The following is a 24153-nucleotide window of genomic DNA, read 5'->3' on the forward strand; positions in this document are numbered from 1 at the left end:
TTTATTATTATATGAAATGGCAATCTTAGCACCACTTAGTAATTGGGGAAAAAAAAAAAAACTCCTAGAAAATGTATATATAATTTTCAGACTTAATTGATCCTGTCAAGTCTACATACATCAAGCGGTTTAAGGGTGGATGAAAAGTACACCTGAACGCATCTACACACTATGAAATGATTTTACATGGATTAAGAGCAGTGTGTAAACATGAGCACTGTGTTCATGCACAAAGTTGATGTATGTTTTGGATGTTTAGCACCTCAGACTTCTTGAATATAAGGACTGTAAAGGGATGCATTTATCATGCTTGCTGATTTCATTGCTTATTTTCAGAGTCTAGGAAAGACCACACTGCATTAATCTCTTTGAAGTGAGCTGCAAGCTAACAACTAGCATTTGGAGGGATTTAGTATAGACTGAGAAATTAGTTTATGGATGTAGCTGCTGCTTTGAGGTAGTCCTATTTACTAAACATGTAAGCTTAACTTTATTTTTCTGAGTAAGCAAGAATCAAACACCTAAGATGTGGTGCCCTTAGTTAAAAATCCAAGGCTGCCTTCCAGAAGGGCTCAGATGGGTGAGCCCCCTTATTTGACTTTCTTATGGGGCTCTCACTGCCTGTGAAATGGCTCCTCACCATCATTATGATCATGGGGTCAATACCATCGATCCCACTCCCACCTGTGATCAGCATCCTCTGAAACCACTCTGCCGCCAGCCCCCAGTGCTCTTGTTTTCTGGGTTATTGTTCTGACTGCTTCAGATGGGTTACTCCAACATTGCTTTTCATATTGATCTTGAGTGACAGGTGAGTATTTCACACGCTTTACTTCAAAGAAGCCTTGCACAATCTGTCACAACAATGCTTTAATAAATGTTAAGTTGGTGACAGACAAATAGAAGCCAAATCATGTTAACTGCACTTTTAAAACAAGGCTAGTCAAGGCTAGTCAGGGCCTGTAGGAGTGACAACGTTTGGAAAACATATCACTTAACATTTAATCACTGAACTGTCCACCAGTGAGGTGGAACGATAATTCACAATGGGAACCACAGGAAAACACTAGAGAATGACTTATTGGCATGAAGCAGAAAGCATTTATAAGTAATGTATGTAAATAAGAAAAAGAAAAATTCCTTCCACCATCAGAAGTACGTTTAAGTTGGCTTTGTGATCAGTACTTTGCACTGTGAAGGCTCGTGGGATCACCGGTTTTCTATGGGAGAGCAAGGTGCCTCACTGCAGCTGCTCCCCAGAGCAGAGGTACAGGACCACATCCAGGTTGCTCCAGCCAAAAGCAATCTGCCTGCCTGCTCTGACGCAGATATGCTGAATGGATTTATGGGGAAAACATTGTTTAACCATGGCCTTCCAAACATTTCATGACATTGAAGAAAGAGCAGACTGTTGTATAACTGCCGACTGCATGGACCTCCTTCGAAACATAGGATATAGGACGCTATTTAAGTACAAGGCACTGTTTTGGATGGATAGCTGTGTTTTCTCAGCATTACAAAATTCAAATACCTGACATGTTCCAAATGGTGTGGCTTAGCCTGATCATTAGTTTTTTGCTGTTATGATGTTTTCATTTACATACTTATTCCCCATTTCATAATCGTAAGTAGTTCAGAGAATGAGTGCACCTCAAGTCACACACACTCCTCACAGAGGTCTGTCATAACCCAGTACACATCACAGGAAAAAATTCTGAATACTTTGGCCTCACTTGAACTTTAAAAGAAAGTTCAAGTTTCCGGTCCCTGACAGCTGTTAGTACACCATTCACATTTCATGTTCAAACCTGTACTTTGAAAAAGTGTGTCAGCTTTGGCATGAGCTTCACCACCTGGACCTGGGCATTACTGGCCTTGAACACCTCCAGGGATGGGGCATCCACAGCTTCTCTGGGCAGCCTGTGCCAGTGCCTCACTGCTCTCTGAGTGAAGAATTACATCCTTATATCCAACCTAAATCTCCCCTTTTTTAGTTTAAAGCCATTCCCCCTTGTCCTATCACTACACCCCCTGACAAAGAGTCCCTCCCCAGCTTTCCTGTAGGCCCTGTTTAGGCACTGGAAGGCCTCTATAAGGTCTCCCCAGAGCCTCCTCCATGATACCATAGCTCTCACCTCAGTGGTGCCCTTAGAAGAAACCCTAGTTAGCTACATAATGCTATGGGACAGTGGTGGTTAAATCCCAGCAGGGCTTTTGAAGTGTCATCCACAAAAGCCGTGCTGAGAGAAGTAACTGGTTGCAGCTGAGCACACAGGCACGTACCTTTAGAAAGGTCTGGCTATGTTCATGCTACCAGGAAAAACAAACAAACAAACAAAAACATTTCTGTCCAGAAGCCAGGATAACACACTCTGGAAACAGAACAGCCTTGCTTATTTTGTTTGATGTTTAGCTGGGTGTGTGTTAGGGAGCTTAAGGACTGGAGCTTCAGGATGGAATCGCATTCACTGCCTGCGAAAATGATAGCTGCCTCTTTGCTAGATAGCAGAAGATCTCCCAAAAAACTCTACACAGAAGTTTTTCAGCTTCATGTGGGAGTCCTCCAAGGGCACTCTTCAGCAGCCCAAGATTTGACCTTCGTACAGGTGTTCACAGTGTGCTAGACAGTTCCCAGGGACATACATAAAACTCTCTCTCTCGGGAGGTTTTCCTAAAACATCTAATCTAAACACCGGTATTGCTGCGGTTTTTATGTATATCTTTGTGTGTTCTGGCACCTGATAAAAATTCCATTTTCAGTGGGTGAGTGTCACCTGGTGACACCACAGCTTCCACTGAAGATGTGCTCGGAGCGGAGTTCATCCTCAGGTTATATGTGGATTTTTATTTTTTCATTTTTTCCCAGAAACTCCAGGAAAGACATCTGAAAAGCTCCACTCTTGTGCTTCTCGTTTGGATTCCTTCCCGCTGTAAAAGGTACTCGCTAAAGCCCAGCTGTTGTCGGAAAAGGGACAGCTCAGCAGTTGAGCCCCTGTTGTGTACAGAGCAGTAAGAGCACGGAGCTGCAGGCACATGCTTGGCCAAGTACAGATGAGGCAGACATGTAGCCCCATTGTTAGCATGAACACTAGTGGCTCTTAAACGCCACCAGAGGGTTAAGGATAGCCAGTTATGGTTTAATGGCTCCTCTCAGGGTCCTGGGAAACAAACTCATAAAAAGCATCTGAGTCCCTACTGCATCGCTCTGGTTTTTGAGTAGCCACAAAGGCATTTCACTGAGCATGCTGGAGAGGGGGGTTCCCTGAGTGAGCAAGGCACACTTGCTGCAGCCTCTGCAAGGGGGAAAATAATTTAATCTTCCTGCTTGCTCAGCCCTTGGCGTAGGCTAGACTGACACTTTTTCAGCACACTGGGGTCCTGAGATTTACTGGAAGCTTCTAAAAACTTTACATATCCATGCTCACTGCACGCAGGTTATCCAACGATAAACACTTTAATCACTATTGCTGATCTGAGATTCAACCCTGCGATGAAGTCCTTTCTGGATCAGCATGATCCTAAGTAGAAGGATGCTACTTTTTTAACATTTATACATGGTCTCTGTTTTTAAAAGAATTGCTAAGCACCATGTATACGGGGTAATTTGCAGTCAACCAAGATCATTTCTTGCACACTTTCAACCCATAACTTGCTTTAATTCAGCTGCAAAGGTCACCTTATTAAATGACATTATAGCTAGTGTTTTTAAAGAAGATTTTGTCTCTTAGTTATATCTGCTCTGCTCAGGACAATGATGGAGGAAGTACCCAGTCCTCTGCTTATGGATCCGTTCACGCGAGCACAGCACATCAGGCACAAGCGGTGCTTCTTTCTGACTCTGAGGGACTACTCCATCAAGCTTTGCTTTGAAGTAGAGTATGAAAAAGGATGCTTGCTTCTGCAGATTTTGTCACCCCAATGTGCTTTCCTTGCACAAATCTTCCTAATATGTTGACTAGCTTGAGTTAAACCTTTGCCCATGGCTTCCCAAGCACAAAGGGGCTCATCTCTTCACTCCCTGAACTGGCTGTCATGTGCCTTGACAGCAGGAGCAGCTGGAGCGATGTGTGTAGGGTGGAAGGATGGTGCTCAGGGGCTGGTCCCTGTGGGCAGACACCACCAGTACACGTCTCCCTGGCAGGCCAGCACCCATCATCTCTGCCGGACCTGCAGCAGGCCCTCCAGACCCTCTGCCCTCCCTCCCAGGCTGCAGCCACCAGAGGGCAATTCCTAGCTGCGCCTCTGGCCAGCTGAATCATTCATTGCCAACTGAAAGGGCAGCTGCTGAGCTTTCCCTTTCCTTTCTTTGCTTTCCTCTGAGAACACAAAACAGACTGACAAAAAAAAAAAGACCGCTCAGCCTTGGTCACACACGGTCAATTTTACAGCCAGGGTAGAGCACAAAGGGCTGTCAAAAACACGTCCTTGCACATGCTGCTAACAGAAAGCAAAGCCTGAGCCTGGGGTGGTCGCAAAGAGCCCTTTCAAATCTATGAAGGCTGGTAAGCACCTCTGAGGCTGGGGAGAGCATCTGCTGTATCTCTGCGGGAAAGGTGAAGAGAACCTGTGTCAACACAGAGGCTTCAGGAGTACCCCCAGGAAAAGCTCAGGTAGTGCCTAGCTGGAGGCACAAACACCTTTATCCAAGTCCTTTATTTGGCTCGAGGCCTGGAGGCATTTCTATTTACCCTGCCTGTGCCAAACACTTCTTTTGGGGCCCTCTTGTCATAATTTGTATGTTCATATAGCAATCTCTTATATATATGTCTTTTATATATATATATATATAAAATCTGATTTCTTCACCTTCCAAGCAAAACATCGAAGCCGTTTCACATGCATACCTCTTTAGCTAAGACTACCGTGCTTTTAGTTCATTAAAATGTAAATCCTTTGTTGTGAGTCTAGCTATAGCAGTTGAAAGATGCTCAGTGCTTATTTCAAGCTACACTGACAGTATCGAGAAATGAACAAATAGGCCATTGCTGTGTATGAAAAATGCATCACTTCTGCTCTGAAAGTAATTCTAAAAATAGCCTAGAAACCATGTAGGACCTTCTTAAGATTCACACCTATGCTGCCTAGCATTATTTAAATAACACCTTACTTCCTTTTATCCATAATGTTTTGGATCATTGTGTGCTGCAGGCCAAAACATTAATTTTACACCATATGTAAATGTGAACAACATTTTACCTGAGTAACATTCAAAGTTCCTGAGAAAAACAGGGTTTGGAAAAAAACCAGTGCAGAGCATTCATCTGCACTTGTAACTAAGGAACAGTTTTTGTATTATTTGAGTACTACAGATACAAATTCAGTGCGGAAAAAGTATTTCCATAATGATCTGCCAGCTTAAATTTTCCAGCATTAACCCTATTAATCACATCTATTCTCATAGCTTTTGGACTAGCCAGCACTTACAAAAGGAAAAAGAAATTACAAAGGAAATACAAGAATCATCTAATCCAAATAATTTAAAAAAGAGTAAAGTTTTCCATGGATCCAGACACTTACCTATAAGCAAGATTACTAATACATCTGTAATGTAATAACCAAACAGGAAAGGCTTCTGCCAAACTTCCACACCAACAAGACCAGTGAGCAGATATGCTGTTATTAAGACCTATAGAAAAAAAAGGATAAAGTACTTTTAATCCTTTACTTCTAAAGGCACAGAATTTCACTTACCATCTTAGTACAAATGCAAGTCTCCGCATGACAGGACCTCATGCTGCCATCACAAAACAACTCCTTGTAAGTAGTGAAGCAACGTTCAGAGTAACGTTCAGACAAAATGATTTAGAAGTCAACAAGCAACGTGCTGAGAATTGATAAGATTAGTTTTGCAGCTCTGCACCCTGAACTGATCATACCAAAATAACTGTGAGGGGAAATATATATATATATATATATATATATATGTTCACCTGAAATCTCCACAAAATTCCATTGAATGTGAAGAAACCAAAGGATGACCAGGGAGCTGAAGTCTTCCCCAGTTTTTAATTTGTTTGACAGAAATCATTGTTACAGGATATAAAAAGAAATAAGCAGTCAAACTTCATTTAGACTGAAAGGACTCGCGCACAAGCCCCAAGCCTAACATGCTTGAGTACCACCAGTTTCAGTAATGATGTAAATGCAGTTTCTACTCTCTATTGGGAGCTAATTTTGAGACCCAGGTGAGGTCAGAAATTTTAATGCAGCCCAAACCCTATAGCTCCTAGAGCAAAGCTTTCATACCCAACGGTATGACTCGTAGCAGCGCTGCCCACCAAAGGCTTACGGCACAAATTTGGCCAAGTTCCACCATTTTAGGTGTGCAACCTGCAACCACAGCACTGAACGAGATGCAGCAGTTCCCAGGCCATTTTGCCCTTGATGCCCTCCCCTCCTGTGCCTCCCCTCTCCCTCCTTACCAGCTCCTGCTGGCGAGGGCAGCAGCTGGCGTGGCTTCGCGCCCCACTCCTGCTCATGCTTCTTTGGGCTTGGGCTGTTGCCAGTTTTTACTACATTATGTGTTTCTTCATTTATAACTTTGACAAACACATTTCCAGACTTCTAAATTAAACAAATGCTAATTTAAAGGTACACAAAACTCTTTTCTCTAGATAACAGTCTAAGATCACAAATTAGCAGCAAAACACTGCTGTTGATTAAACTTCCTATTACATTTAGATATTGCTATATCTGACTTCACTTACTTCTCTGCATCTAAATGCGAGATTCTTGCCCTACCATTACATAACTTGCAAAGAATTTGCTTGAATGGGGCTCTGCAGGACGGCATGAATGAACTGCCTGTGCAAGAACAAGCAAGAGATCTGCAATGGAGAAAAGCAGGCACTAGTACGAAACTCCTATCGTAGGCCATTGAAAAAAAAAAGGTCTAAATGAAGGATGTGTACAAGGGGATTTACAACTGAGTACAACAGAGCTAACATTTGGCTTCCTAAAGAAAGTGCATTATGTTATCCATAAGACATGACGGGTGGACTCCTGGCCCCAAAGGAGTTGAGGGCAAAACTCCAACTGGCTTTGACAGAGCCTGAATTTACCCTCACACGTTGAATTCTGAACAGATTTTTTTGGCAAGTGATGAAAGGGGAACTTCAGTATTATCCACTATTACAGTCAGTATTTTTTTTGGCAGCACATTGCTGAGTATCGCTGTCAGATGCCAGCACACCTCTAGGAACAGGAGCGTTGATGCAACAGGCTCTCGAGGGAATCCCTGTGCCTTGGGACTCGGTGATTCAGCCCTCACAGGCTGAGATCGTCTCTCATTGAGCAGACGTTGTGTATGAGAAACACTCTTTGGATTCAGCTCTGTGGTATTCCATTTTTTAGAGAATTTTAACTGAGGCCCCAGCATCACTGAAATTGATAACAACCACCGCTTTGACTTAACTGCGGCACTCTCGCAGATCTCCTTTGGGAAGATGCAAAACTGGCTGTGTCCCTTGATCTAAGCTGTATTAGCAAAACTTGAAGATTGTCAGAATTATTAGACAAAAGCTAAGTATGCTGATAAGCTGTATAAACATGAGACTGTTTTAAAAGGCACTGCTGGTAAAAATAAACAAATACATACATGCATACATAAATGTAACATAAAGTTGTGTTCCTAAGTGCAACTGAACAAATCTACTTGAGAAAAGATGGCCAGGTTCTTTATCCACAGCTCTGACATTGATTGGATTTAGTACTTCTCAGACGTAAAGCTTGTATTTAGCAAGTACATTTATTTATGACTTTTTACAAAATTAGAAGTCCAAATTAAATAACACAAGTAAGGATTGTATTGCAAGTGAGCATCAGACATATACAGTATTGGATTGTGCAGCATCTGACCAGACCAATTTTGGGTTTGCCAAGGCCTCATCTATGAGGCAATAGCACTTAGTGCAGACAAAAACCTGAAAATAGATGGTGTTAATTTGCAGGTTAGTGCGTTCTGCACACGTGCTCACCAAGTATGCTGCATGTTGTACTACACAAGAAAAATCAAACATTTCCTCTTTAAAATACGCTGGCTACGCTTTTAAATTTGTATGATTCCACCAAAATGGTATTAATTTTACTGTAATATTCAGTTTCACTAGCATATTACAATAATATTAATTGATCATGTCTTGAAATGCTTTCCATTAACAGTACTCAAACAACATCTGGAGAGCAAAGTCATTTAAAATAGAGGTTTATGTTTCCTCTTGAATATAAAATATGACTTTTTCTTAAGAGTAAACTTGAACCACTCCAGTGCACTCCTACCTTTAAACTAAATAATGGTAAATATTACTTCTTCACCAGAAACACAGACACTTATTTTTTTCTTAGGAAAACACTGAAGGTAAATGTTTTTGTAACCTGAAAGAAAAAGACACGAAATTCTGATAATGTGACCAAAGAATGACAGATGCACATCTTTATTTATATTTTTAATATACTTTTTTGTCCCTCAGAGGAGACAGATGTTTTTAAAGGCTGTGATGTGCATAGCTCTGGATTTCTCTGTTGATTGCTGAAATGCTGCCTGCCACAGCACTTCCCAGGAAAAGGAGATATGAGAAATATGCCAGCATAAGTTTTGCAAACTGCTTGCAAAGCAGCATCCAAAAATCTCCTTCCCATGTTTTGATAGATACTGAAAGGAAGGACAAAACTAAGTTCTACAATGTTGACATTGCCACCCATGTCATACACTTCATTTATTTGGAGTTTCAGGGCAAGCAGAGTTTTCTCACTGGGACTGTACGTGGGACTGTCCCAGGCAGGCAAGCAGACGTGGGAACCAACAAGGGAAGCACCTCCGACCTGGGGCTTGTGGTCTGCACCTCCGTGCCATCAGGCTCTACCGTACACAGAGCTCCTGGCCATCCACTCCCAGCAGTGTCAGGGCAGTGCTGGGGAGAGCAAAGAGCTGCCTGCTTCCTTTCACATCTGATGTTTGTGCTTTCCTGCTTTTTTTCTTTTCTTTTTTTTTCCAGCTTACCCTCTTGGCTGGGAATAATGAGAGGAGGGAATAATGAGAGGAGGGAATGTGCAAGCCACCTGGGTCACTGCAGTTCTCACGGGGTTCTTATTTTCACCTTTAAGCTGGTATTTAAGAAAACGAAGGGTACGTCCCTGTTACACTTGAGGCAGGTGTAAAGCTTACAGCACTGATATCACAGCATCACATTAGAGAACAATGAATACTCTGCTCCCCTCCGGTGAACTCAACTGCAGTGGTTTACAAAAAGCCACGGCAGAATTAGGTAATACTATATTTTTCAGGGGAAAACAGATTTTAAATAACCAAAGGGATGTCTGTAAAAATTAACACATGGCAGGAAGCCCAGAATTGTCATTTCTCAGGAAAGCTTTGTCCTTTTGTCTCCAAGAAGCCTAATTTGCAGGTATTATATTAGCTTTCTTTGGTTGGGCTTGTGACCATAAAAAAAAAAAAAAAAAAAAAAAAGTGATCATTTTCACAAGATGTATCTGAGATAATTTTCCACAGAAAGTACCCGGGGTTTCTTTCTAAGCCTTGCCTTCCACCCATGACTTTGGGGGTTTCTAATAGGTGTGCTCACTTGAAAACATATCAGAAGGTGTCCGGACAACGTGGCATCAGGAGGCCACTCCTCCTGCATCTCTCCCTGCCTGCAGAGGACAAGCACAGGACAGCTTTGTGCCCAGGGGAGGAGAGTGGGGATGAGCTCCCACTGCTGCAGATGCTGGGCCCACAAACTCAGCAGCCCTCTGGCCGACTCTTTCAGACTTATCACAGCCATTTTTCAAGTTTACACGATACAGCTTCCTATAAATGACTGTCTGCTGTAATCAAAGCTAATTGGAGTGCCAGCTACAGCCCCACTCCCGTAATTAGGTTACCAGTTCTGATGAGTCATCAAGTCACTGAAAAATGTGATCTGCAGAAGTCCCACAGATTTCTCTGTTCATAATGAGGCACTTCTTCCTGATGAACAACAGCTCTTTTAGTACCACAGCTAACACAGAGCCGGTCGGAGAGGGCTGCCTGTCTTTATGTACAACGGAGCTGACTCAGCAGCAGCGTCCTGGGAAGCTACCTGCCAGTTAAGTTTTCATTAGGGTCAACAGTTACTTATCTGCACGCTTACCTTAATTACAGTATTCCTGAGCTTTGTGGCGATAATGAAGTCCAAAGTCCCTGGATGCCGTACATTTCAAAAGCAGAAGTAGGGGAGGAGACCACCTGAATGTCTGGCATGCCGATGCGATAGCATCAAATTGCCAGTGAAATTATTTCAGACAGAGCACAGAGGCAGCCTGGTAGGAAGGCCATGGAGGAAACCAAGAGCTAACCGCCTGGAATCGGCCTGAAAGCAGCCTGCGAGTGCTTCCTCACCCTCTTCCTCTGCAAGCAACTGTGGCAATGTCTGGCGGACGAGTAGTGGGGAAACCAAACCAGCCAAGCAAACAAAAAAACTGCAGGGGTAATATTATCTTTACTATTTATCGTTAGCTATTTGCTACTGTCCTCCACATCCTCTCCTCTAAGTAGCTGAAAAGCTACCTTTATTAGTGTACACATCATATGACATTGCTGAACTGTTTTTTTTTTAAAAAAAATAAAAAAATAAAAGAGCAAGGCAATGTCTGGTGGAGAATTGGAGAATTAAGATCTTTCACCAGACTTATTAATACAGCTAGAAAAGAAATGTATGTATGGGCTTTCTGGTGTGCATAGCACTTAGTTTGTACTAATGAAGAAAAAAAAAATACTACCTTGATCTACAAGTTATATATTGCTTTTTTGTTCACAGACAACCACAACTAGAAAAGCTAATTTTTACAGATAGGAAAACTGACTTACAGAGCACCACTGATGATGGTTGTGCTAAAAAGCATTAAAAAATCTTTACATTTGTATGTTTATCATTTTGACTTTAAAAAAAAAAATCATCCCAGAAGTTACCAGAAAGAAAGCATCCTGGACAGCAATCCAGCATCAATGGGGAACAGGAAATAATCCTTGTTAGCACCTTGCATCCGAGTTAACCAAAACAGTTTACAAACTTAACTGAAATTAAGCCTCACCACAAATCTGTGAGGCAGGGAAGTGTTATTAGCATTATTTTCCAGATGGGACAGCTGTCGCAGAGGCCTAGGTCACTAAAAGCACCGGCAGCGTGCACACTACTGCTCCACTAGTTGATAGCCCCTCACACTTAACCACTAATACAGTTCTGATGCTGCAGCAATCAGAAAGAGCTTTCCATACGTGCACATGTATACCTACAGCGGTCATTTGAGCAACAAGTGAAATCGGTATGAACACAGCCTCCCCTCTCCGGCCGAAGGAACTTCACTACGAATCCTGACGGAGCCACGGCTGAAGCTTGCAGACCAGCTGGCTGCCTAATGTCTTAGTCCCGAGCCAACGCCTTCTCCCAGAGCCGATTTTCTGGGGGATGAAACAGATGCACCACAGCTGGACCACCGTCTCCGAGCTGTTCTCAAACCACTGGATTCTGATTATGTTTACAGCAGTACATCTGCAGCCATTAATTCAAATACTCCATTTCCATTAAAACACGTATTTGAACGTCTGTCAAAGTTCTTTTCAATTCTGTATAGTTGGCTGTACCTTTCATCTCATGCCTGCGACAGGAAGCCGAGAAGACGGGGAGTGTGCTCTTCAGGCTGCAAGAGCCTGGCTATCTCAGAAGCTAGTTAGCCCCCAGATCCAAGCACTGGCCCCTTGGCGATGCAACGAAGCTGCTGCTACTGCTGCTGCTACTCCCTTGTGCCTTTGGTCATGATTCTGAAGAGGCCCTCCTCACAGCAGGGCTGTAAGCCAGGCAAGGAGTCACCTGTGAACTGGCTGTGGGCTGACAGGCTATTCGTGTTACACCGTTCCCAAAGAGGAGACCTCTCACAGTATGACTTTTTCACAAGCGTAGATGTCACCTGACAACATTAACTCTCGCCGTACAATACAGTGCTATTTACATTACCACATGCTACGTAAGAGGTGGTGGAATCGGTCAGGTCTAGCGATGTATAACTGTATAATTACTGCTAATAAACTGTTTGGAGCAATCTGCATAGTGCCTCAGAACCTAGCGTTTGTGGGAAAATTGCTTATGGCTTCAGAGAGCGCAATAATTTTTGTTAATATCACAAATCAAATGCAGTTAAATGACATTCTCACGCATGCCATCTGGCTGCTAGGCTTGCTGCAAGTTTTTTCTTTTTCCTGCAAGGCAATGAATCCCTGATGCTGACAATTTGCTTGAGAATTTCCCTTCTTTGCAAATGCAGGAAATTTTTTTGAATTACTTCTAGGGTTATGCTATTTCACATTCAAACTCTCAGCCAAATACATTTGCCTTGAGCTATATTTTTCTATTTCTGTAATATTATGAAAACACTAACATAGTTAAAAAAATAAAAATAAAACAGGAATGATAAACACTTACCACTTGGCTTAGATCGTATCCCCATGGAAGAAAAAGAACTCCCGTGTTATATTTCTCCCAGTGCGAACACATAAAGTTAAACAAGACAATGCTTAAATATATATACATTGTATATACAGAAACTCCAGTCTTCCCATTGTCACGGGAACAGACGGAAAAAAAAGAGAGCACAAAAATGGAGGTAGCCCAGCTATCCAGCCCGTGGTCAAATAGTTCTCCCAGAGGACTACTGGACTGAGTCCTTCGAGCATGTTTCCCATCTATGGAGTCTGGAAGGGTTGGAAAAGGAAAAGAAAGAATGACTTAGAGCACAACCAGAGAAGTAACTTTCCTCACACAGACTTTACTATATATATATGCATATGTATATAATATGTGTATATATGTTTACATACAATTCACTGCTATATATAACATGGGAAAGATACACTGATGACAGCAAACGGAGGCACAACAGTCTTTTCAACACCAACACGTTAGGATTGCTCATAATATTTTTGCCTCAGTTCTCATGTAACGCTGTCCTTACCTCAGTTCTTCTGCTGAATGCCACCGTCCTTAGATGCTTTAGAAAGACATTCATAATTACTTGTCCCCAGTGGCCTTAACACACTTTCACATCAATCCATGCAACCAGCTTCTCAATAAAAGCACAGAAATGTGTCCATTTGGCTCCACACCCATCCACTGGTGCTGTGGACCTTCTGAGACTTCAGACTCACAGAGCGTGCTTGTGGGGTGGATTCAATAAGGCATTTATGCTACCTGATGCTAAATGCCCCAATGAATAACAGTCAGATGGAGCCAGTTTCACAAAACTTACTTGTGTCTGTGCCTATATAAGATATTTTAAAGAGACTTTTGGCTGAAATCTTAGGATACAAGAATACCTTACTGTTGAGTTATGTGTTGATCACTTAAGTGCTTGAAAGACGTCCAAACACTGCAATGGACCTCAACCTGTAATACCATTTGACAGTGTGGCTTGAATCAACCTGAGAGTTCATTGCCACTGAGCAGAGGAGGGCTCGCAGCTTGCTCAGCTTGTGGAAAGACACCCAAACATGACGTTTTCTTCTGGTTTCGGGTCACTGAACAGAGCTGGCTCTGAGAGTGTACAAAAAGCAGTGGAGGTGGCACAAAGGAGGGACGGGGAAGGCAGGGAGAAGGAGGAAGGTCTAGTAGCTGTATTGTTTCTTGGCTGTATTGTCAAACCCTTAGCCTCCACTCTGTAACTGCACTGGTGAGCATTTTAGAAGGAGTTTTTTCTTTGAGTTGAGTGTAAATACTCAGGTTGAACCTCTTTGGAAAAAGTAAACAGAACAAATCTTACACAAACTGCTCACTGTAATAACAGGGAAAAGATTTTTTTTTAATGTTACTTGGAAGGTACTATAGCTAACAATTATTAGCTATTGATAGCATTATTAACCCATAACTGAGTGAAGGGACAATTCAGCAAAGTGAGACCAAAGAACCCACAGCTGCTATAGATCACATGCTACTTACTTCCCTGGATTATTTGGCAGCACTCTAGGTTTTGTTCAATGTAAATATACTTCAGGGATCTCAACCAGGAAAACATGGAATTTCATTTTGTCACAGATTTTAGACAATCTCCCTACTGTAATACTTAAACAGCTGTGAGATATCCTCAAGTAAAATACGAAGCTCTTGAGACAGTTCTCATAACTCTAAATATTAAAGATCTCATAGGGGATTTCAAACATGTCTTGCCCTTGTCATGAGCCATATTCTCCCTCCATTAACATTGCCATTGAAATAACAGCATCTTACTGAAACGTGCAGAGAGAAAATTCTGTATAAGCTTGAGGTTACTTGAATAGTATAGTTAAATGTAGAAATTATTCAGTCTACTAAAGGATGCTTCTGAAACTTAGGTACCAAATAGATACCTAAGCATTCCTAAGTATTATATGGTCTTTCATATTTCAAGAGAATTCAGTCATAGGGGTAATTCTTTTTTTAAATGAGAATGAAAAATATATTCCTCTATTCATAAATTATTTTAGGTTGTCACAAAAAGTACTCACATAAGATACTGAAATAAGTACATCATGGTGAAAAAATGGTTTTTGTTTTGTAGTGACATTTTATTAAAAACTCTTAGACTCATAATAGTGTCAAGGAATACAGAATTTCTAATTATAGCAGACATGGGGAGAAACATGGGAACTTTATTATACATGCATAACTGTTTTCATAAAATCTATCCACCTTGTCCATGTGGTTTCACTAGCTTTTCAAGATATCATAGAAGCATAGAGTCACAGAATGGTTTGGGTTGGAAGGGACCTCAAAGATCCCCTAATTCCAACCCCCTGCCATGGGCAGGGACACCTCCCACCACACCAGGCTGCCCAAAGCCCCAGCCGACCTGGCCTTGAACACCTCCAGGGATGGGGCATCCACAGCTTCCCTGGGCAACCTGTGCCAGTGCCTCACCACCCTCTGCTTTCCTGTAGGCCCCCTTAGGTGCTAGAAGGCCACTATAATATCTCCCCAGGGCCTTTGCTTGTCCAGGCTTAACAACCCCAATGCCCTCAGTCCCTTCTTCATAGGAGAGGTGCTCCACCCCTTTGAACACATTTGTGGCCCTCCTCTGGACTCATTCTAATACATCCATGAAATGATATGTCCATATCAACAAAATTTTATGTTTTATGTGTCATTTTGAAATCAGTCATGCCAATAACAGTGTATGTTCCATAGTGGACATACACTGCCCCACATTTCCATTGCTTTAGAACTCTTATATTTTGTCTCAGGAAGGTTTATAAATATTCAGTTTTATTAAAGAATACATCACTTTTAAATATTGGAGTTCAAAATAATAGCTAAAAGCAATTTTATGGAAAGGGAAAATATACCAAACCACCTTAATAAAGGGAAAAAAGGAGCAGCATACCAGGAAATTTGGAGAAAGTAACTGTGTCATTAAAAAGAAGCTGAGAGAGACTTAAGTTGCATATCTGGTTAGTTATTATGGCTCTTTGCAATCTTCCAACGGGAAAACTTTGGCCATGGAGATTTAAATCTGAGACTAAATATTTCATAAAGTGGCTTGGACAGCAGACACAAAATCTACGTATACATCAGTTCATTATAGCTTTGACTGTCAACATCATACCCCTAGCCTTCCAAGCATTCGGAACTATAGGCCTCACTGGTAAAGAGCATCTACATTAAGAACATCAGAAGCTAAATTTCCAAAGAGCTTTCTGGGGTGCCACACAATAACAGCTCCAATATGGAATTCCTATTTATGAAACAATAGCCACTTCATGACATTTCCTACAGTTACAAAACAAATGGCTTTCACAAAAGAAACTACTGCTGCTGCTAATGATTAGCGAGAGCTGTTAGGGAAATCTGACTGGTAATCAACTTCAAGTGATGGTTGTCCCAGTGATTTTTAAGATACAAATACGAAGATATTCTGGACAAAATAATTTTGGCTCCAACTCCCACTTGAATGTAAAATGCCAAGGTACTCACGATATATAGAGAGATGTATGCACAATAGGATATACCCAGGTTAATGAAGATGTCTCTACACGCACAGGTCTGGTATCAAAAGTGGCCAGTGTCTTTGCCCAGCACTGCAGTGTACATGTAGAGGACATTTGTATCTAGCCTATGGCATGCAAATGTATGTCTACACTGTGCAATGAAGGTCCTTACAGGAACCAGCTCCAAAAGAGCTGACACACTTACACAGCGCAGTGTAGTCCATGTAAATATGCCAGCCTGAGTTCCCCCAGAAGGAGCTCTGCAGCACCATGCTCTAGTTTGGCATGCCTTAGCTTTGCACAGAAAGCAAGACATCCATCTGATGTCCATGTCACTCCAAGATGTGCATCACTCCATATCTACATCTGAACTCACTGAGGTGTAGCTTCACAAAACTGCACAGCAAAGTGTAATGGACCTAGAAATATCAGTATGCTGTAGAAGTATATGGAATATAAAACATAAAATGATGTAAAGGTGTTATTGAAGAAAAACAGCCACAGGGGAAAAAAAAAAAAAAAAAAAAAAAAAAAAGACATCTCTATGAGAAGCTCAAGCTGGTCACCCCACTCATACCACCTCTCCTGACACACACCATAAGCACCAACGTACCTTAAATGCTAGGTTAAAATGCTACATTCATTTTGCTTTTTCTCTGCTTTGTTCTTTATTTTCCCTGTCTTTGAAAGCACTCTCTCTTAATACAAGTGTCAGGTACCTTCTCAGAATGTCACTGCTGCGTGCCAAGGATTTTTATGAAACACAACAGCAACAACTGCTGCTATGTAACAATTTCTATTGTTCCTCTAAAAAAAATTGAACTTTAGAGATAAGAGCTGTAGTCATAGAAGCTTTAATATATCATTAAAAATTGGTGTTTTTGTTTTGTTTTGTTTAGTCTTATGGTTGGCTTTTTTTGTTTTGTTTTTGTTTTCATCTCAGAGAACACTTTTGGAGAGCAACAATTTATTCAGTATAACTCTTCATCTTGGAACCAGCCCTAGCAACTAGTAGATAAAACTACATGAAGACGTCAGATGTGTGAATCGTTCCATTGTACCTTACCTAAAGCATAAGCACAAAAGGTGGTAAAAGCACTGAACAGCCACACCCAGGTTGGAACAAGTCCAGGACTGGTACCTGAAATAAATTGGGTGGTGAGTCAGTACGGCAGTGGTTAATATCAAAGCAATCCACCAAGATATGCATATACATGTATACAAGCAGCCACTGATTAGCCTACAGTGGCAAACAGAATTAAATATTTGGTTTTGACCTTCAATCAACTTAGGTCATCAGTGAGCTCTACCATTTCAAGCAAACAATGACCAGGCTTGAATATATTTGTGCTGTAAAGAAAGGAAGATAAAGTAAAGGGTTTTGGTCCTGAAATGACTTTAGTATTGCACAAAATAACAAGAGAAGCTAAGCAATAATTTTCACAAGTCATGGGAAGAATACCCATCAAAAAAATAGTTAATGTCTATGTAATATAAAAAAAAAATAATAATAGCTTTTAAGCCTGATCATTTTTATTAGTACCAATATAGGTTTTGTATGGCAGTTTTAGCATACAGATCTGAACAGGAAAATTTTGCCCTTAGACTAGGACAGATATCGGTACATTTTTTTTTTCCTTTTGATAAGGTGCCTAATATTTTAATGGGAAAGAAAGCTGAATTAGACAGAACACAAGATTCTGTCACTGCTCTTCTGACAGCAATAGCCCGAGGTTATTTTTCAATAAATCAATCTTTTTTTCCAAAGAGTGTTCTGTTCAAATTAAACATTCTCCATCGAGAGCCAGCAGTAAGCTCTGCGAAGCCCCCTGGGGTTCCTGCACAAGGGAACGCTTGCACCCAGGGGTGCGCCTGGACGCAGCACCTGAAGGCGCGCTCCTGAGTGCCTTCCTCTCAACTCAACACCTCGTGCTGCCCGTGTGAAAGAGAAGATGGCGCTTCCTGACTCCTAGCTGCACGTTTTCAAACTGCAGAATGAAAAACAGCTGTCCAGGAAATTAAGTCTTCTATTCCTGATCCTTTGCATGGAATTGATATCTGATATTCAAAAGGCTCGTTAGATTGCATGAACGTTTTCAATCACTACAGAAATGATGGACACTGTGCTCCTGTGAAACCAAGAGCAGGCTTGCAAACTGCACACAGAAGAACATGCTTTAGTCACAATCTCAGATATCTTCGAGTTCAGTATGTATCTACTGGGAATGTGTCAAGATGAAATTATCCACCAAGAGACCAGTGCTGGATGCTATACTATTACAGAACTTGGTAATTATCAGCTGCATGGAATAAAATGCGAGTGTTTAAGCATGAGGGTAGGTAGTTACACAACATGTAACTAGAGATTCATGGCCTCTGAAAATTTGATGCTTGTACATGATCATTTTTTAACCAAAACTGCTAGCAAATATCTCTAGAATTGTTGCAATAAATGTACAAACAGCTCACTGCAGAGTACATCCCATATCCGACCATATGCATAAGAAATCAAAAGTAACAAAAAAATCAAATGGAATTGTTTCAGGAAATAAAGTGCTAAGCTTTGCCCAAGTTGTCTAGTTTAAAGAAAAGCAAAGATCTTTATATGTTAACCACCTGGGAGATGCTTACCACTCTTCTGCTTTTTTCAGCAACTGGTCTGAGAAGTCCAGAATTGAACATTGCTTACACTCAGGAGCAATCAGCTCCAAAAAGCTTTTGACTTGGTCTACCGTAAGGAGAAAATACAGGTTTGGACTTTGAGAATTTCAGGAGACATTTGTTTAGAAACTATTTCTTCTTTGTCTAGAAGCAGTCTTTAATGGAGGGGAGGTTAATTTTTTATGGAGTAATGAAAGGGAAATTAACTCATTCAGGCATGGATTCAGGAACTAGGAAACGTGAAACCAACAGAAGTTTTATGAAGAACATTACGGTGTTCTTTGTGCATTAAAATCCTGGCACACACTTTAAATAAAATGGGATATTATCACAGAGTTCAAACAGCACATTCTGAAACCCATATTAGGAATGAAATTAAGTAAGTTTTTCCAAAAAAAAATGACCTAAATTTATAATGCCATGTGTGAGGTCAGACCCTCCTACATGCACATGAAGCCCTGTTAAGGGAATGAGTGGAAGATTCGGGTATGTGTTCCCCCCTGTATCATTCAGAAGTGTGACAGAAGCTGCTCTGTAATTCTGAAAATTTATAATATAAGGATATTTACCTGAGGCAGTGTAGTCCCAGTCATAAAAAGATATTAGAAAATAATTAACTAAAATCATGACAAATCCAGAGAACGTTAGCAGGTTGGGAGCAATCCACAAAGGCACTATCTGTTAAAAAGAAAAGAAAAAGAAAAAAGAAAATCTAAGAAAAATCCTGTTTCAAATTAAAAGTCCTATTTTGAATAAATATTTTATATTTTTTATCAGGAAAGGAGAAGCCTATACAGGACATAAGGAGCTTATACAGGACATTTATATTACTGCATGTTTTTCCATTTTCAAATTAAAATACAGTTTTAATTTCTGGAGCAATTTACTTTCAAATGCCACCCTTTTGCAATTTGATCGTTGTGACTGCAGTAAAAACGTAATATAAAAACGTTGTATTTCCTCTGTTATATGCTATCCTTGTTTTCCCAGACACCAAGGAGAGCTTCTCACCACTTTGTACAGCACAACTGAAAGAAGCCTACAGCACCCCAGTGTGGCAATTCAGCATCTAGGTGGCAGGGTTTTGCTAAGCTTTCTATTCCCACACTGCAACAAGGAAACTTGCTCTTCTAAAGCATGCTAATAATTTCCATTTCCAAACATCAACAAAAATGGACACTTTTAGATTAAGAACTCCATATTACAAATAGCTCCTGACTTCTCCAGATAGTAACTTTCTGCAGGGTCCCCATCTTAAGCCATAAACTATGAACACTACATTAATTCATTTGACTTTGCAGAGTGCTGAAAAGGACTCTGTCTCCTCCTAAGCCTCTAATTTCTTGTCCCATTAACCCTTCTCAGCTATTCATCCCCCGTGGCTTTCAGGTGTTCCTTACACTGCAGCAGGGGTCCTTTATGGTAACGCTCTTCCCAAGTGGCCCATTTTTTTCAAAATATTTTCTGAAATAATTTACACAACTTTCTACGTTATTTTTAGACAGAACACATGTGCAGAAATATTGTCTAAATAGCAGCTACTCCTGTAACTCAAAAACCATATCAATATATGCAACATATAAAAATATTGAAGACTTATAATCAAATCCTTTGCAGCATCTAAGGACTCAAAATGTACTTCAACGCTATAAAATATTACAAAACAGGTTAAATATTATAGAAAATGAAGCAGAACAGTTTCAGATGCTAACATTAGTTTTGAAATCAACTTTTTGTTAATTTCTTTGGACTAGATACATGGACAGACAGATGAATAGATATTAATTTATACACATTTTACATTTTCTCTCTCCTACTTCTATGTAAAAAAAAAAGTATTTAATTGGACTGTTAGACAGATTAACCATCACAATTAGATCTTCTTCCTGCTAGTATATTACAAAAAAAAAGTATTCAAGAGAATTGGTACAACTGATAATATACACTGTAAGCTTTCAAAAATCAGATGGAAATCCCTGAATATTTTTCTGTTATATTTCTTAGATGTTTTCCCTAACAGCACTGGAAAAAATAAAAAATCTTGTAGCTGCATTCCTTATGACTAGGAATTTGTCTGTAATTTTAAAACATTGTATAGCAGATCTTACAATAATTAAAGTAAATAATGGAATGCACACAGCTAACATATATATGTATATATGTATATATATATATACATAAAATTCTGAGTTTTCAAAACCCCAATTCTAAATCCCTAAGAAAAAAGTGATAGCACGTGTTTCCTGAAGTTCCTTTAAGGGTTCATATAAAACTCCCTTCACTGCACAAACTCATCCTCCTAAAGCGACTACACACTCTGGATGCAGTGACAGCATCACATCTCTTCTTTTTGATACCCGATGATGCAGAAACTTAGTAAAATGGAGGTTGGGTACTGTGTTGGGTCTGTCTGGGATGGAGTCACCTTTCCCTGCAGCAGCCCGCACAGTGCTGTGCTCTGCACTCGTAGCTGGAACAGCAGTGGTATCACTCCAGTGCTGTGTCTGTTGCTGCATAGTGCTGGCACAGCATCAGGACTCCCTCCAAGCCCCCAAGAGCCAGCAGGCTGGGGGTGGGCAATTGATGGGGAGGGGACATCACCAGGGCAGCTGACCTAAACCGACCAAAGGGATATTCCATAACACCTGATATCACACTCAGCAATAAAAGGGGGGCTCTGATGGGGGAGGGTCTCTCCTGAACAACCGGTACGTGTTTTGAGGCCCTGCTTCCCGGGACGTGGCCGAACATCGCTCATCGATGGGAAATAGAGAATAACTTTTTTTCCTTTCTCTCTGTGCTTCCGCGCGGCCTTGTTGTTTCTTTTGTTTCTTTTTCTCCCCATTCCCCTTCCCTTTAATTAAATCATTCTCATCTCAAACCTCGAGCTCTTTGTGTTGTCTTTTCTCCCCCTTCCTCTTTGAGGAGGGGAGGAGCGAGAGAGCGATTGTGGTGGAGCTCGGCTGCCCACTCGAGTAAAACCATCACAGGTACAAATCTCCTGTTATGGGATTTGTCTGTTGTCTGTGGTCTTACATGAAACGAGGACAGTTGCTGATGAAGAAATTCTAGACTGGTCTCTTTTTCTCTATAATGGGATCAAAACAGTGCCTTAAGACAACTCCTGTGTGAACCATATACATGGATATACAGATGCCATCCAATGTATTGTTTTAAATGACTGATTTCTCCTATATGATTCATAATAATTGTTGGCTATTGAATAAAGTGAGGTGCTATAAATGTCTGCTTTGTAATTAGGTTCACCATTCCAAATAGCCTCAATATCATTATTAAGTTATTATGAGAAGTAATTTCTACTTATGCAGTACAAACATGAAGACATTATTTTAACCCACTTGTTTGCTAACCTGTATTTTAGGAAGGAAACCATCAAAGCATGTTGTTACAAGTGCAATCCCTTTGGCAGACTTGCAATGAAAAACAGTTACAAGAGATCAGTCCTCAGGAAAACAGGCTCTCCTCCAGTCCGTCATTGTTTTGATCCTTAACTGACCTAATCTGTCTAGGTATTTGGAAAATATTCCAGTTGCAAAATCCCTTTTGTTATAGTCAATGCTCATTATTCTTTTGGTTAGCATTACGCTACCATCACCCTATTTCACAATTCAGAAATCACAGGGTGGTGAAAATTAACTTCTCAAACATATTGGAAAAACACAGCCTGACTTTACCAGTATCCTAGTATCCTACAAAAGAACACGTTCCAAACTTTATTATCTAATTAACAGACGGGAGAAGTCTAATGCACTGATGCACTACATGATTAATACAACCAGAGGCTCCGCTGGGAAGAATAACATCTGCTCTCTTGCAAAATGTTCTTTATAGTTCCACAAAATACTGATTTCTGTTTTAATGGGTCCACAGTCATTCATGCTTAAATCCCTAATCCAAACAACAAATGCTTTAATATAATCAACTGCCTATGTGGATAATAATCTGTAAAGTACATGTATTTATATAAGGCTCTGGTGAAACTTGAAATATTCTTTAAGTAAGTCACTTGAGACCACTAAAATTCTACTCACGCATGATTCTAATGATAAAATCAAAGTTCATAAGGCAACTGGGGGGTCGGTTAATTGACTTCAATGGAGCTGGCATACACCTGTGTATCCGAGGGGGACTTCCTCCTTTTCCTCTTATTGTCCTGCACAAGTGTGATTTCTCATGAATACAAATACAGGAAGAAGATGCAGTGAGTATCGGAGCTAAGTAATGCTGTCCATTATCCATCAGATACAAGAGATGGTGCTGTATTATAAAATACAAGTCTTAATTAAAGGCAAAAGGACTGTGCATTGAATTAAATCATTAAGAATAAATATCTAATCAGAATAATTTTAAATAGTACATAGAGAAAGTTAATTGTTACCCTACAGTTTCATGCAGGTGTTAATAGCTTCATGCACGGTGGGAAAGCTGCCATGGGGAAGCAAAAGACAGGACAGCACCCGCTCCAGCCCTTGGTTCTGCACTCACATGGCCCACTTTCAGCCCTGTGCTCTGCTCTGGGTTCTCCTCCAGCAAGAAGTAAACAAAATCCTCCTCAGCTAGAATGTAAGGAGGTTTAAGAAATGTAAACCTCCTATATAAGCTTATATAACATATATAAACATTTTTCATAGAGTCTATCACTCTATGCTCCGTGGGGACTGTCAAGCAGATTGATGCTTTCCTGCCAGGAAAACCCTGCAACTGTCAGAAGAACTCAACCCCAAAGGAAGTTTTCCTCTGGTGATACTTTCTCTGCAGTTCCACAGTAGTCAAACATTTTTGAATCTCCCAAACTGGAGCGTGACTGCACAGTAAAGCCTCATCTGCACAGGACTCTTGAGTGCCGGGGGAGCTTCTCTGCCTCAGTGTTTTCCTCCATATTGAGATGGGAATGGGAATAAATGTCTCTTAACTGAATTATTGAATTTAGTTTCGCATCTTGCCTTCCTTTTATACCAGGCTCTGGTTATTTTTTTAATTCTGAAGTTAGGACATATAAACAGTTTTAAGAAATTACACTGAGGTAATGAACAAGATATTACAATTTTCTTGCTGTACCAAGCATAAGCAACAGCTGAATTATAAAACCCAAACATGGCAGACCACATGCATCCATTTTTTTGCATATGCTTTTCCTTTAAGTCTGCTCCACTCTAAAGATATCCATTTCAGAGACGTGCAGAAGTTATTGCTTCCTTGAAGATCAATAAAGTTTATATTTATTTGAGATAAAGCCTCTGCTTTTGCCAACAACAGCAAAGCTAATTGTGAGCAGTTTTATTTTTAAAAACTGCAGATCATAATGCATTCAAGGGATGCCATCTCCCAATCGTTACGGTGATCATGGTAACCGCTCTCATTTTCAGCTTCTTAGAGAAATGCTGAGCTCCCTCAAGCAAGTACCCTTGGGAGAAAATGAGACAGCACTTGCATAAAATCACTTGCACAGCACAGAGATAGAGCCATGCTGTTGTTAGGTGGCA

At 40.7% G+C, this 24153-nt stretch overlaps 1 protein-coding gene across 2 annotated transcripts in view; it reads right to left on the minus strand.

The window, feature by feature from the left end:
- Positions 1-24153, minus strand: part of LOC118162733 (ethanolaminephosphotransferase 1-like) — a 58109-nt gene that overhangs the window by 16635 nt on the left and 17321 nt on the right. For both annotated transcript variants that reach the window (XM_035319124.1, XM_035319125.1), the window contains exons 3-6: positions 19219-19327; positions 17055-17129; positions 12456-12724; positions 5518-5626 (exon numbers count right to left, since the gene is read on the minus strand). In XM_035319124.1, coding sequence (XP_035175015.1) covers positions 5518-5626; positions 12456-12724; positions 17055-17129; positions 19219-19327 — 562 coding nt within the window. The remainder of the gene's footprint in view (positions 1-5517; positions 5627-12455; positions 12725-17054; positions 17130-19218; positions 19328-24153) is intronic.

The sequence above is a fragment of the Oxyura jamaicensis genome, chromosome 2, assembly GCF_011077185.1.
Source record: "Oxyura jamaicensis isolate SHBP4307 breed ruddy duck chromosome 2, BPBGC_Ojam_1.0, whole genome shotgun sequence".
NCBI classification, from domain to species: domain Eukaryota; kingdom Metazoa; phylum Chordata; class Aves; order Anseriformes; family Anatidae; genus Oxyura; species Oxyura jamaicensis.